At 53.7% G+C, this 14,227-nt stretch overlaps 6 protein-coding genes across 6 annotated transcripts; 3 read left to right on the top strand and 3 right to left on the bottom strand.

Moving 5' to 3' along the window:
* Window positions 1-69: 69 nt before the first annotated feature.
* On the bottom strand, window positions 70-1,162 carry AYO20_04733 (hypothetical protein; the record flags this gene model as incomplete). Its single annotated transcript, XM_022643028.1, has 2 exons — window positions 70-222; window positions 323-1,162. The coding sequence occupies 2 exons, from the start codon at window positions 1,160-1,162 to the stop codon at window positions 70-72; spliced, it is 993 nt and encodes a 330-aa protein (XP_022501083.1).
* Window positions 1,163-2,167: 1,005 nt separating this feature from the next.
* Window positions 2,168-4,865, top strand: AYO20_04732 (hypothetical protein; the record flags this gene model as incomplete). The annotated part of the gene is made up of 2 exons (XM_022643027.1): window positions 2,168-2,302; window positions 2,358-4,865. The coding sequence occupies 2 exons, from the start codon at window positions 2,168-2,170 to the stop codon at window positions 4,863-4,865; spliced, it is 2,643 nt and encodes an 880-aa protein (XP_022501082.1).
* A 110-nt stretch (window positions 4,866-4,975) lies between these two features.
* On the bottom strand, window positions 4,976-5,466 carry AYO20_04731 (hypothetical protein; the record flags this gene model as incomplete). Its single annotated transcript, XM_022643026.1, has 2 exons — window positions 4,976-5,332; window positions 5,395-5,466. 2 exons carry the CDS (start codon window positions 5,464-5,466, stop codon window positions 4,976-4,978), a joined length of 429 nt encoding a protein of 142 aa, XP_022501081.1.
* A 1,021-nt stretch (window positions 5,467-6,487) lies between these two features.
* Window positions 6,488-8,447, top strand: AYO20_04730 (serine/threonine-protein kinase bur1; the record flags this gene model as incomplete). Its single annotated transcript, XM_022643025.1, has 2 exons — window positions 6,488-8,189; window positions 8,239-8,447. The coding sequence occupies 2 exons, from the start codon at window positions 6,488-6,490 to the stop codon at window positions 8,445-8,447; spliced, it is 1,911 nt and encodes a 636-aa protein (XP_022501080.1).
* Window positions 8,448-9,217: 770 nt separating this feature from the next.
* On the bottom strand, window positions 9,218-10,549 carry AYO20_04729 (hypothetical protein; the record flags this gene model as incomplete). Its single annotated transcript, XM_022643024.1, has 1 exon — window positions 9,218-10,549. The coding sequence occupies one exon, from the start codon at window positions 10,547-10,549 to the stop codon at window positions 9,218-9,220; it is 1,332 nt and encodes a 443-aa protein (XP_022501079.1).
* Window positions 10,550-11,970: 1,421 nt separating this feature from the next.
* Window positions 11,971-13,686, top strand: AYO20_04728 (hypothetical protein; the record flags this gene model as incomplete). The annotated part of the gene is made up of 2 exons (XM_022643023.1): window positions 11,971-13,107; window positions 13,156-13,686. 2 exons carry the CDS (start codon window positions 11,971-11,973, stop codon window positions 13,684-13,686), a joined length of 1,668 nt encoding a protein of 555 aa, XP_022501078.1.
* Between the last annotated feature and the right edge of the window lie 541 nt (window positions 13,687-14,227).

Here is a 14,227-nt window from a genome sequence, read left to right as displayed (position 1 = left end):
GACGAGGGCAAGTGGATAATCAATTCACTTTGCGTGCGTTCATGCCTCATTTTTTGCCGCCATGCTGTCTTACAAGCCCAACCCCTCCGCAAAGTCCTTGCAGGTAGTACAGAAACCCCAAGTCTTTGCGCAGTTGAATTCGATACTCTCCTGACTGCTCGATGGGCTCGTGGTGGCGGCACCATCGGAGAGCAGAACCACGTCGTAGCCTTTTGTGAATGCCTAGTTGTCAAGAACACCGAGATTAGCCATGAATTGGGCCTTGGTCATTCGGAGAGAGAGAAGGGGGCAAGAAAGGAATAGTAATTCCACTTTGACCTACATCCTGAAGACTCCCACCCACACACTGATCTGTGTTCACTCCCGTGAAAAATAACGTCTTGATGCCCTCCTTCTCAAGAAACTCAGTGCATAAGGTACTTTGACCCCAGAGCCCAGACATGCGGTTCTTGTGGATCCATACATCTGGCGGATTAGCCTTCTTACCGTCTGTCTCGTATGTATGTTTCAGTTCCGGGGTCAAGTCGGCGTTCCACGTGTCACGCATCAGCAACCGTCCGCCTTGAGTCGTGCTGCCATCATCGAGGGCTACAGGGCCAATTTCACTCCCCAATCCCTTGTAGATTCGCGGATTCTTGCCTGACGTTTCGATCTGTGGGACTGGGAACTCATGGCACCCCTCGTTGACACCGTGCGAGTCGACAGCTGCTTGCTTTTTCTCGACTTTGTCATAGGATTCAAACTCGCCCGCGAGGACGGTTTCGAAACCAAATGCGCGGAGAGTGCCCGGCGGCATCTCGGCGATTTCTTGGTCGGTCAAACCCCAATTCAACCAGATGATGCGGACGCCCGCTTTCCGGGCCGCCGGGATGGCGTACTTGAGAAGCTGCTGCTGTGCGACCAGGCCCTTGGAGTCTTCTGGCCGTCCGAGCTTAGGGGAGAGGAAGAAGTTCTGCATGTCGATAATGACGAGGGCCGATTTCGGGGGGTGGATGGTGATGGGGAGGGTAGTCGTCTTTACCGTATAGTTGGGAGAAGGCGTGGGTGAGGTGAGCGTGGGCGGGTGTGTCAGGTCGAACCCCGTCTTGGAGTCATAGAGCCAGAAGTTGGCATTGGGATTGCCAACGACACCCTTGCGGTGGGTTGGATCAGTCTTGTCCATGTTTGAAGGGGTAAATAAGGGGTGGGGTGGGTATGTAGATGACACGAGGCTGACGGGGAAAGGGGGCAAGGCTGCGACTAGGAGACGTAAGTGATTGACTTGGCTCAGTCTTGCAAACACCAGTGGCGAGCTGTCATGGAAACAGAAAGGACTGATCTGAAAAGTAGATGGCGTTGGACAGATATAGGATGCACGACATGGTCGTATTGGTTTTGATTCTGCCCTCCGTCAAAGACACACAGACGCAGACGCAGGCGGGCAAGGAGCCCAAAATACCCCGCAACCATCAGAGATAAGACAAGGAATGACCTCAAACAGGAAGGAGCAGCTGCCGTGTTACACTCTAGTTTGTACAATGTGCACGGTCATCTCCGTCTAGAGGTTTCGGTGTTTTGATACAAGGGGTCAAATATTCGCTATGGAGGAGCGTACAGGATGCACGTCTCTCTTTGATGTCTACCCAAGTACTTGTAGGTATTGGTGTTGTCTTGGTAGTGAACGAAAAGGCGAGCACGCGAGTCAGTTACTCCCCTCCCTCCCCTTTTTGGATTGCTCTCCCGCTGCTTTTTCCGTTCCGCTCTAACCTATCAATAGTGACGTCAAATGCCCTCAAACGAGCCCAAACTAGCCTCACTAGGCTTAAACAGACATGCCTCCTTCACTAAACTGTTAGGCATGAATTCAGAGGCGTGACAGGCACTGAGAGGCTCCCACTGGGCCGGGCATCAGGCGGCATGGTAGGCGGCAGGCGGTGGGCACGAGATCCCTGATTATTCTTACCCCACAAATTATTTACCTACACACCCATCACCCAAATGCGCTCGTAAATAAATCGAAAACTGTCCACAAGACTGCTGCCCTCCCACCGCTTGTTGAGCTTCCAGCAGCTTGGTATTCTTATTCACTTTGCACTGACACTTTCTTTGCATAGCGTTTATCACTTCTGTATCATTGTCTTGCTCTTTTGACAATTCTCCTCTCCCGCATACCACTCCCGATCTCACAATGGCCCTCCTCCAAGCTCGGGTCAAGAGCGTCCTGTCAGGCGACACCTTGATCATCACCAATGCAAAAGGAGCCGAACGAACCTTGTCTCTGGCCTACATCAGTGCCCCGAGATTGAAAAGAGAAGGTGACGAGGTCGGTGGTATATCCCTCACGAGACCTACAAGGGCCAACAGCTAACCCTGCGCAGCCCTTTGCCTTTCAGTCCCGCGAATTCGTCCGCGAGCTGGTCCTCGGCAAGGTCATTCAATTCCAAGTCCTCTATGCCATTCCCACCACCAAACGTGAATATGGCCGAGTCAGACTCCCCAACGGCGCCGAGCTGCCCGATCTCCTTGTCCAAGAAGGCTGGGCCAAAGTGCGAGAAGATGCTGGGAAGAAAGAGGACGACGAAGATGCCTTGGCATACCTTGACAAGCTGAGATCGTTGGAGGCCGACGCCAAATCTCAAGGCAAAGGTCTTTGGGCCAAGGGTGGTCAGATCGAGAACTCGTCCGAGGTCTCCGACCCCAATGCCTTGGTTGATCAATACAAGGGCAAGAAAATCGAAGCTATCATAGAGAGGGTTTTGACAGGAGACCGCTTGATTGCTCGTCTCTTGCTCACCCCTAGCAAACACATTCAAACCATGCTTGTCCTGGCTGGAATACGAACTCCTGCGACCAAGAGAACTACGCCGGAAGGGAAAGAGGTCCCTGCTGAGCCCTATGGCACCGAGGCACACGCCTTCGTGGACGAGAGGTTACATCAGCGCAAATGCTCCGTCGAACTCCTGGGAGTGACGCCGCAAAATCAACTCATTGCAAATGTCCTGCACCCCAAAGGAAATATTGCCATGTTTCTCCTTGAGGCTGGGCTGGCTCGCTCCAACGACCAACACGTCACCTTGCTGGGCAATCAGATGGCCCAGTTTAGAAACGCCGAGAACGCAGCAAAGAATGCCAGAAAGGGCGTTTTCACCGGCGTTTCAGCATCCAAAGCCGCCGGAGTGCAGGAGGCGGACTTCACGGTCTCCAGGATTCTCAATGCCGAGACGGTCTTCCTTCGAACCCGATCTGGCGACGAACGCAAAGTGACCCTGTCCAGCATCCGTCAACCCAAACCTTCAGATCCGAAACAATCTGCGTTCGGCGCCGAGGCAAAGGAGTTCCTCAGGAAGCGATTGATCGGAAAGCACGTCAAGGTGAGCATCGACGGCAAGAAGCCAGCTTCAGAAGGGTTCGAAGAACGCGAGGTGGCCACTGTGACTGTGGGTGGAAAGAATGTCGCTTTGACCCTGGTAGAGGCTGGTTATGCGTCTGTCATTCGGCATCGAAGAGACGACGACGATCGCTCGCCCGACTACGATGCGCTGCTTCTAGCTGAGGAATCGGCTCAGAAAGAGGGTAAAGGCATGTGGTCGGACAAACCCCCTGCAGCCAAGCACTATCAGGACTATTCCGAAAGCTTACAAAAGGCCAAGATGGAGGCATCAGTGCTGCAAAGACAGAAAAAGGTTCCAGCTGTGGTCGACTTCGTTAGGACTGGTTCTCGATTCGTGGTTCTTGTTCCTCGCGAGAATGCAAAATTGACTTTTGTTCTTTCTGGAATCCGGACGCCGAAGCCTGCCCGTCAGCCTGGCGACACCGCCGAGCCCTTTGGACAGGAAGCCTACGACTTTGCCAACAGAAGATGTATGCAGCGTGATGTGGAGATCGACGTGGAGGACACCGACAAAGTTGGCGGGTTCATCGGCACCATGTATGTTGGCCGCGAAAACTTTGCACGAGCTCTATTAGAGGAAGGGCTTGCAGAAGTTCATGCATACTCGGCCGAAAAAAGCGGACATGCAAATGAGCTGTTTGCGGCCGAGAAGAAGGCAAAGGAGGCCAGGAAGGGCATTTGGCACGACTGGGACCCGAGCAAGGACGCCAACGAAGACGAAGCTGAACCTGCTTCAAATGGCACCAACGGCACCAACGGAGAGGCAGCTCAGTCGACTTCAAGAAGAAAGGACTATCGCGATGTGATGGTGACACACGTTGACGAGACTGGAAAACTCAAGGTTCAACAAATCGGTGCTGGCACCGCAAGCCTGACTGAGCTCATGAATGCCTTCAAGTCCTTCCATTTGAATAAGGCAAACGACCAACCACTGCCCGGGCCACCCAAGGTTGGAGACATCGTTGCTGCCAAGTTTACTGTGGACGACCAGTGGTACCGAGCGAGAGTAAGGAGAGTCGACCGTGACGGGAAGAAAGTGGATTTGATCTACCTTGACTATGGCAACTCGGAAACCGTTCCCTGGACCCGATTGCGACCGTTGACTCAACCACAATTCTCCACCCAGAAGCTCAAGCCGCAGGCGACTGATGCCGTCCTGTCCTTCCTGCAACTTCCAACTGCTGAGCAGTATCTCCGAGACACCGTGGATTTCATTGCAGAGCAGACGGACGGCCGCGAGCTGGTTGCGAATGTGGATTACATCGCTCCGGAAGGAACGCTGCACATTTCTCTGCTCGACCCGAAGGCGTCCAACAAAATCGATGAAAGCATCAATGCAGAGGTCATTCGCGAAGGACTGGCCATGGTCCCAGTCAAGCTGAAGGCGTGGGAAAGGCAGTCTGCAGACACATTGGCGAGGTTCCGAGAGCTCCAGGAGGAAGCAAAGAAGGAACGAAGGGGTATGTGGGAGTATGGAGACCTGACGGAAGACTAGCCGGGAAGCTGCAAACAATGGCAACGTGATCGACCAGACAAGGATTTATTGCCGCCGGAGAGAGTGTAGTGGGCATGAATACCTTATCCCGAGACTCAAAACTATCAGTATCATCCATATTTTTCCCTCTGTTCAGCCCCTTTAACCTCCTTGACCCACTGCAGTCTATGCTTCACGTTCATCTCAACCGCCGGTACCTTCTCCAGTACGCTGGCGTCGTCAAGCGTCCCCACTTGAATCACAAGAACATCTTGCGGCCCTGGCCCATGAGGTATTGCGTAGATAGGACTCCCACATTCGGGACAGAAGGACAGGGAAAATTCAAAGCCTTCATCGATGTGTTTCGTCTTGACCGTCCTCAACTTGCCGCTTGTAAGGGTGAATGCCTTTGCGGGAACGGTCAGGTTGAGCGACGCAAATGCACCCGTGATTTTGCGACAGGGCCGACAGTGGCATGCTTTCGTTTGCTAATTTTGCCCCTGATTATGAACATCTCTTTTGCATGTATTTAAGCATTGGGACTTTTTACCATATCCGCGGCCTCGGGGTCAACATCGAGATTGAACTTGACGTTTCCGCAAAGGCAACTCCCTCCGACCATGGCTGGGATATGCGTTTGTGAGCTGAGGTAAGAGGGAGCAACGATAGGTCTACTTTGCGTCACGACGTTGAATCGTGAAAGGAGAGGTGAAGGGAGAGGTGAAGGCGAGTTTCAATGTGAACTGCTGGACAATGAGGTGGCTTTGGGTCTGGAAAGTTGTTCAGGCGTCCCATCCAACATGAGCATCATTCAGCCCTGAGGTATCTATGTCCGTCTGTGTACCGAGTCCTGGTGTCACTCCGCAACAGCTTCACTTGTATAGTGCGTCAGGGTCAAACGTACCGGCTCACGGCCCACAAACTCAAACAAGCCATAACTAGAATGTTTTCGGAAAGTTTACTCTCGCAAGTTTGAAAGTAAGCCCTGTGGCCCTTCAGGCAGGGCTGGTGGCGCCTCTGGATCCCAGCCTTGCCGGAACAACTGTTTATCCGCTAATCGGGCAAGGCGCCGCACGCGAACGACACCCGATCTGGGGACAAGCGAGGATCATGCCAATTCTACTCGAATCTGCAGGGTCTCATTACTGCCCAATGACCATGCACCCAAGTCCGGCATCGCGACAGTTGTAGAAGCCAAAATCCTAATCATCTTGCCGGCAGCGTGAGATCGTGTCTTGATCAAATCCACCCGGACAAAGAGATCGCACATTGTCGATGCCCTCAACCCGACTGCGTGTGAATCGGCCTTGATTTCCGCTGGAACTTGCGCATGTTCCGTCCAGCACATTCCCAACCTCACCTGAACATCATCACTCGGCACCTTCGATCCTGCGACCCCTTCCCTATCTAGCGTCTTTGCGACTAGATGACGAAACCACTTCATCCTTTCTGGCCTCGGCCTTGTCGATAGCGATTCCCAGCTCCTCCGACACAACGGCAGAAGAGCGCAAACACTTTGGCGTGGACATCATCCATTGCCATCACGGTTGCGGTGTACTGAGGCTGTCATACCCTGACCTCCGCAGCGCACAGCATTATCCTACGACAGACGGCTGCTCCAGGTCGTGAAAACAGTGGTCGCGATGTCCTCGGATGCAAGACACCCCCGCAAGAGCCTCGAATTCCTTGAAGATGGCAGGCCCCGGTTCCACGGCTGCTCAAGAATCACGGAGTATGAATACATGGGGAAACTGGGCGAGGGGACTTTTGGCGAAGTGTCCAAAGCGAAGTCCAAGAGGACGGGACAGATTGTGGCACTGAAAAAGATCTTGATGCACAACGAGAAGGATGGATTCCCCATAACCGCACTGCGGGAGATTAAATTGTTGAAGCAACTCGACCACATCAACGTCTTGAAGCTGGCAGAGATGGCCGTCGAGCGACCCAAGAATGCGAGCAAGAAAACGAGCATGTTCATGGTGACACCGTACATGGACCACGATCTATCAGGACTCCTGGAAAACCCCGATGTCAATTTCACCACGCCGCAGATCAAGTGCTACATGAAGCAACTCCTCGAAGGCTGCGCGTATCTGCATGAGAACAGAATCCTCCATCGAGACATGAAGACCGCCAACCTGCTCATCAATAATCGAGGCATCCTCCAGATTGCGGATTTCGGTCTGGCGCGTCCCTATGACGATGAGCCCCCCAAGCCAGGTCATGGAGGCGGAGAAGCCACCCGAGAATACACTACTTTGGTTGTGACACGATGGTATCGGCCACCAGAACTGCTGCTCCAACTGCGCAAGTACACCACTGCAATCGATATGTGGGGAGTGGGCTGTGTCTTTGGCGAAATGTTCAAACACAAGCCCATCTTGACTGGAGACAGCGATCTGAATCAGGCCAGGTTGATCTTTGAGCTGCTGGGATCCCCTACAGAGGAGAATATGCCCGGCTGGCGAGAACTTCCTGGCGCTGATGCTATCCTGGAATTTGAACAAATGCCTCCCACGCTCACCCGTCAATTCCGCGACCTCGAGCCTCTAGCGCTCTCGCTGCTGAGCGAGCTTCTGAAGTTGGATTGGCGAAAACGAATAAACGCCATCGACGCCCTCAAACACCCTTACTTTCACTCTGCACCCTACCCAGCTAGACCCGAAGAATTACCCTCCTTTGAAGAGTCACATGAGTTGGATCGAAAGAAGTTCAGAGATCAAAGAACGAAACGACCGCCTGCACCAGCTGGTGGCTCTGTAGGTATCGGCCCGCAGGGAGAATGGGGTATCAGCGGGAGGCCGCTCCCACCATATGAAGGAATGCGTGGTGGCGGCCCACCTCCTGGTGCTCGTGCGCCTGGTGGCAGACCACCATACGCTAACGGCCACAACAACCAACCCTACAACAGACGACCACCGGGTCCACCTCCTCAGAATGGTGCTTACGGCGGCGGCGGCGGTGACTATCGAGGTGCGAATCCTTATCCTCCCCACCGTGACATGCCACCATACGACCAAGGTCATCGTCCGCCTTATGATGACTCGTACCCGCGACGACCCCCTGGCGACCATACAATGCCACCACGATTACCACCTACAGAAGTCGACTCGTATCGCCATGGACCTCCAGAAGTTCCCCCTTATCGTGATGACGGGCGCGGTCCGCCTCTACCAAGATCTCGAGCCCCTCCTGCCACCGGTGGAGGTGCCGGCGGTCCTGCAGGTGGTGGTAATCGTGACACATATATTCCTCCATACTCGAGTGCCGACCCTCATGCCGCTCCGCCGAAGCACCGACGTAGGGACGATCGGCCTGGGTACCGTGATGGACCCCCTGATTATGGTGAACCGATACGCTATGAGGAGCCGAGTGGGAGGGAACCAACAGACAGAGATCGTGACCGGGAGCGAAGGCCAAGAAGTCGAAGTCCAGGGCGGGACTGGGAACGCGAGAGGGATGGGCATCGGGATAGGAGAGACAGAGACCGAGACATGGGAAGAGACTACAGGGAGCGAGATAGGGACAGAGGTGGATACGGTGGACAAGACCCTTATCGTCGATAGGAACGACGAAGCTTGGGATCTGGTGGTGCTGGCATAAGCACCGGGAGGAAGCACGCCCTTGCAGATTACCACCGCGTGCTGCACAGTCGTGCGGTGCATTACCACACCCCACAATGGCAATAACGGCAATGGGATCGAACGGATTAAGATGATGACGAGAATGGGGATGAAAGGATGCCTCTTGCATTTGCATAGCGAACGGTGCTGCGGGATTGATTGAAACAGGGGAAAAGGCAGGCACAAGAAACTCGACCACAGGGCGCAGCATTTATTGGTCTCTGCCACTCATACCGCATGGCGTTCACTTGGGTTGATGAAGGGCGCAAGGGCAAAAACCCGGGCTGCTGAGGTGGGAAATTTCCCAGGCTGGGGGTTTTCGGAAAAAGCAAAATAAACAAACAACCATGATACCCCCTCGGCCAATATTTCTATTTTTCCAAGGTTGAAAGAATTTTGCTGGTGGGAGGGAGAGAGAGGGGATTAGAAGGATGGGAGGGAGGTAGAGAGGGAGAGGGGGGCTTTTTGGTGTGTTTCTTTCCAACCCTTTTTTTAGTGACGAGAGAAAATACCGATACACTTGGCTATAGCGTTGAAGATCCAATCAAGAAATCAAGAAATAAGATCCATTTTCGACCTTTGAGACATTTCATGTCGAATCAGAGACAGGAGACAAGAGCACACACATATCCAGGGGGGATAGATAGAGGACACGGACACGGATACGGATACGTCCACATATGTGTATGTATGTGTGTATGTCCTGCTGTTGTCGAAGAATGCAAAGAATGCGAAGAGACTCTACATATCTCACGTCAAGCCGGCGAACAAGTCGTCAATGGCGTTCTTCTTGCCTTTCCCACTGCTCTTTTTGGTCCTGCTGCTGCTGCTGCTGCTGCTAACGCTGCTGTCTTTGGTTTTGGTCTTTCCTTTGACTCTCGTCTCCTTCGCGGCGCGGGTCGTCTGTCCTTGTGTCTCTTCGAGGAAGGTGGTTCTTTCTGTGAAGTCGAGGCCGGCGGCTCCACCAACACCACGACTGGGGTCGTGTGATGTAGTATCGGTGGCCGGAGCCCTTTGGGGAGCTGTAAGAGGTGCTGATGGTGAGGGTGCTGCTGATCTCTCGGCCTTGCGCTTGGGGTTTTTCGTGTCTGTTCTAGCGACGCGATCGGGCGCAGAACCCGCCATGACCACTGCTCGTTCTTCCTCTCTGACAAGCATTGCATCTCGGTCTGAAGCTTCGTCGGGCCACGTGCGGGTGGTAGGGCGGCTCGGCTGCAGGTCCTGCTGATGGTCACGTCGCTTTCGCTCAATCACTTCTCCCAAGTCGTCGCTGTCATAGGTCCTCTCCACGATCTCACCGCTCTGCAGACCCGTCACTCTGATACTCTTGGCCGTGAGACTTCTCGCCTTGGTGGTCGCCGTATCGGATTGGCCCCTTTTTGTGGTGGTAATCACTTTTCCTCGCTGCTCAATTTGCTCATGCGGGTTTGGAGTCGGCAGGCCCACGCTGCTCACCACGTCGGCCAAGAGGCCTACCAACACAACTCCCAGGTGCGCGAATTGAGAATCGCTCACTAGTCCCGAAAAGCCAAGGTAAGCCCTCGGCACCAGGGTCTGACGAGCCCAGTCGGCCCAGATCTCTTTTTCTCTGCGTAGTTGCGTCTCGCGCTCGAACCTCTCCCTCACGGCTTTTGCGTTGGCGGTGTCCTGTCCAATTCGGCCCCTCAGTGACAACTCCTCCTGCTCGATGAGGACAAGCCGGGAGACTGCTTTCCTCAACATCGATAGGGATTTCCACCACGGTTGTGTCCGGTGCTGATTCTTGTTACGGATCCAGATTTTGTCGAGGATGGATTTGGCGAATGATAGCGTGAACTTCGGCGCCCCGTTGGATGTCCCTGGAGGAGTGGAGAGGTCAGTCTCAGGTTTTGCCTGGCCAATCTGGTGACGGAGATCTCGTGGTGGGTGAGGGCCGAGTCGTCTCTTTCTGGGCATCCTTTTTGTATCTTTGGCTCGGGATCGGCCTTGAGCCTGAACGTGGCTCCCACGCTGGGGGTGTAATAGTTTTCGCCGCTTTGACTTCGCCATGTCCGCATCTGCTATTGAAGAACGACGAGCATCGGGTTGCTGGTTCTGACCCATCTTTTCACATCCTCAACACATCCGCACTTCGGGTCGTCGAATTAGCGCACTCTAAAGCGGCCGCTGGTCTGGGCTCTATTATGACGCTTAACAAATGGTACAAGAATAATCAGTTGAATGCCACCATGCCAGATGGAGAAAAGGGAAAGATGGAATGGGATCAAAATGCAAGGCTTAGCGTGTCTATTTTGGCATATTGGGCTAGTGCAGAAACAGCTAGTAGTCTTGATGTACTAGTACAAAACAGGAATGGCCAGTCTTGGCTTGGCCACTTGCCTGTTTTGTGATCATCGTCTTTCCACGACTTCTTCCAGCATCTACAATCAGTCATTCATTCACCGCCTTGGCCTCGAGTTACAGCAAGTCATGACCCGCTAGTCTGCGATATCAAAGCAGTCGACACCAAAGATCTCTCGGCTATGTCTGACCGCCGTTTATGAGAAAGCCGGTAGCGAATACGCATTGCGCTGTGGCCTTACTGACTACATCTGTCAGCTTACTTTCACTGCCCGACGCCCCGACACAACAACAGCTTGAGCAGATTGCACTAGGATATAGAGCAAGATTCGCGATGCTGCTTTCAGTTACCGCGCCCAGGCTCCTAAACTCGGGATGGTGTGGAGTGACTCGTGGGACGCTTGTGAGATCTCGGATCCTTGTATCCGTCGGTCACCCAAACGCTTCCCGATGTTTCTTTTTGAGGGAGAGGCCTCCACCGGTCAAACTCACTAGGTACGTCCTTTTGACCATCGACTGAGCCCCAGACGTGTCGGCCAGCAGAGGATCCCTGTCGTTATAATCGAGGACCGATACTCCGATGACCAGGTATTTGCTCATCTTGTCTAAATCATCCGTGGAATCATGGACAAGGCCGGGGCCTCCGCACTGTCACCTCAGCCGACACCAGGTCCACAGACTGTCTCGTTCTCTTCTCTAAACGTTCAAGTCCGATGGAGCGAACATGTCCTTGAACAGGAAATTGCAAATTCAACCCCAGTGGTTGGTCGGAGTGGTTGCCTATGCATCCTGCGTGGGCCATTGCCCATTGCGGCCAAATCTGCTAGCACATGTGAGTTGGAGCAGTGCGCACTGGCTTGACCAGAAGAATCAGGCCATGAGCCAAGGTACCCTTCTGAGAATATGACTTCCCAAATTAAATTATACGAGCACCAGCCTCCACCAGACGCCTCCCAACCGATAAGGACTGTTTCAACGCGATTCCCAATCCCTCAGCCTTCTTGCTTATGTTGGCCGAATCAGTCATGAAAGAGGATTCCCAAGATCTGTTGTACCTAGATATATTGCCATAGATCCTCTGCGCCATTTTTGTCTCTTGTCTCCCTTCCATCCAAACACTCCGTCCTACAGTCTTTTTCATCTGTCCGACAGATATACCGGAATAATACCTTTCCATCCCCAACATGCGGAGGACCAATAACATAGGCGTTTTGGCCCTGGGCCTGGCGTCCTCCATCCAAGGAATCTCAGCAGGTCCGACGTGGCCGTCCGCCTATGATGAGATCGAGGACCTCATGTTCCTGAACAACGGGTACAACGCCCGAGAGTTTCCTATACTCCTGCAACCGTGTACCATCGCCAAGGAGCCAGGTCACTCAATCGCTGCGGGTCTCATCCGGACCGCGTTCCACGACATGGCCCCTCATGATGCCTCGACTGGAGTGGGAGGTGTCGACGCCTCGATCGGCTTTGAGCTGGATTCGAACATCTACCCAACCAACACCGGCATTGCCTTCAACAACACTCTGCACTTCTATTCTCAGTTCTTCAGCAGCCGAGCCCCTATGGCCGATCTGATCAATGTCGGGCTCTATCAGGCGGTGCGGGCATGTGGTGGTCCGATTGTGCCCGTGCGAGCTGGACGTGTCGACGCCACAGGTCCTGGTCCGGTTGGTGTTCCTCAACCAACCGATCCCATGCCGCAGATGATTGGAGAATTCAGGCGCATGGGGTTCAGCCCCGAGGAGATGGTTGCGGTGGTTGCTTGTGGTCACAGCATAGGTGGTGTCCATTCTGAAGAGCATCCCGACATTGTGCCTCCGGGCAGCACGCCGCTCGGTGTCCAGGACTTGGATTCGACCAACGCCACCTTCGACAACGCCGTTGTCACCGAGTATCTCGATGGCACAACCAGAAACCCTCTTGTCGTTGGCGCCAATCCCAAGGCTTACTCTGACGGACGCATCTTTGGTCTCAATGACCGCCAGACGGTGTCTGGCTTGGCCGATCCCTCTGCCTACGCCAATGCTTGCTCGGGCATTTTCGCAAAAATGATCAACACTGTCCCTGCTGGCGTGCAGTTGTCTGATGTCATTGCCCCCTATGAGCTCAAGCCGTCGAACCTCCAGCTCAACGTTGCCGCCGACGGACAAAATCTCCAGTTCACGGGAGAACTCCGCATCCACACCAACAGTCTCCCATCGTCTAGCATCTCTAGCGTCCAAGTTGTCTACAAGGACCGGACTGGAGCAGCAAGCGATGGGTACACCATTCAGGCGTCAGCTTTGGGCGATGCCAACGGTTTCGATGACACATTCACCGTAAGTGTAGTCTACTCTTCAAAGTTGTGATGCTAACACGTCTCCTAGTTCTACGGCTTTGACGGAACGATCCCAGCTTCGACCTCGATTTCATCCTTTACCGTTATTGTCTCTCTCACCAGTGGCTCCACCCAGACCTTTGATAACAACGGACAAGGCTACGCGATCTCGGACAAGATCTTTGCACAAACCTCGTACTCTTCCCTCGCTGCCACAGACGGCTCCGGCAACCAGCAATTGACTGTTTACGCTGCTGCCCGCACTGGTGAGACCTACGAACCTGTCACCCTGTCGGTGGATCTGATCAACCCAATCACGTACAACGACCTGCCCACCGTCAGCAGTGTCCCGACGCCCATGACGAGCGTGTGCGCCGGCCAGTACTATACCTTTTATTCCGCCACGTTCGGCGTGCCCGCTGCTGGCGCCAACTTTACGAAATACGACGTGAGCACGAGCTCCAACGGGGAGACAGTCTCGGACAGTTTCAAGAGCCTTGCCGGACTTCCCCTCACGGCCAGCGCGTCGCCGTCGTGTAGCGGCTCGTGGAACAAGAGGGCCGTCAACTTCAGCGCGTAAAGCTGCTGTGCTGTGTTGTGTTGTGGTGTAATGTGAAGCGAGACGCGAGGAACCTCTAATACCCAAAGAACTCATCCGTGTTGCCTTTGTTATATGCTGGGAGGGGGGAGGAAACCAAAAAGCTAGCCTGAAACACGCACGCAGGAACTTGCCGATTGGAAGCATCGGGAAGCATTGGGAGGCAGGCGCATGACCGGGCGTTTCAATCTTTTTGGTGTGTTGGTTGCATGAATGAATGCATTTTGCAGGCGGGCAAGAGGAAGACATTACATTGCATAGCACGGAGCAAGAGAAAAGAGAAAAAAGAGACACCAGTTTGATCAGGACTTTGATTTTGTTTGAGCAGCAAGCCACCTGCAACCTGCATCTGTATCATTATGTATGAACTCGAGTCTATGACAGTCATTTTGAGCGTCCGGGTCTCGTCGAAGTTGAGGGCTCGTGCTAAGTAATGTTTGTATCACGCAGACACTGATCTGATCTGGTTATTGATCTGGGACCTTTGGTAACATACTTGCCCATGAATCGTCCAACGGCACGA

This window comes from Fonsecaea nubica (assembly GCF_001646965.1).
Source record: "Fonsecaea nubica strain CBS 269.64 chromosome Unknown Scaff25, whole genome shotgun sequence".
NCBI classification, from domain to species: domain Eukaryota; kingdom Fungi; phylum Ascomycota; class Eurotiomycetes; order Chaetothyriales; family Herpotrichiellaceae; genus Fonsecaea; species Fonsecaea nubica.
The sequence above is the reverse complement of the archived record's forward strand: the minus strand, read 5'-3'. Positions and strand labels throughout refer to the sequence as shown.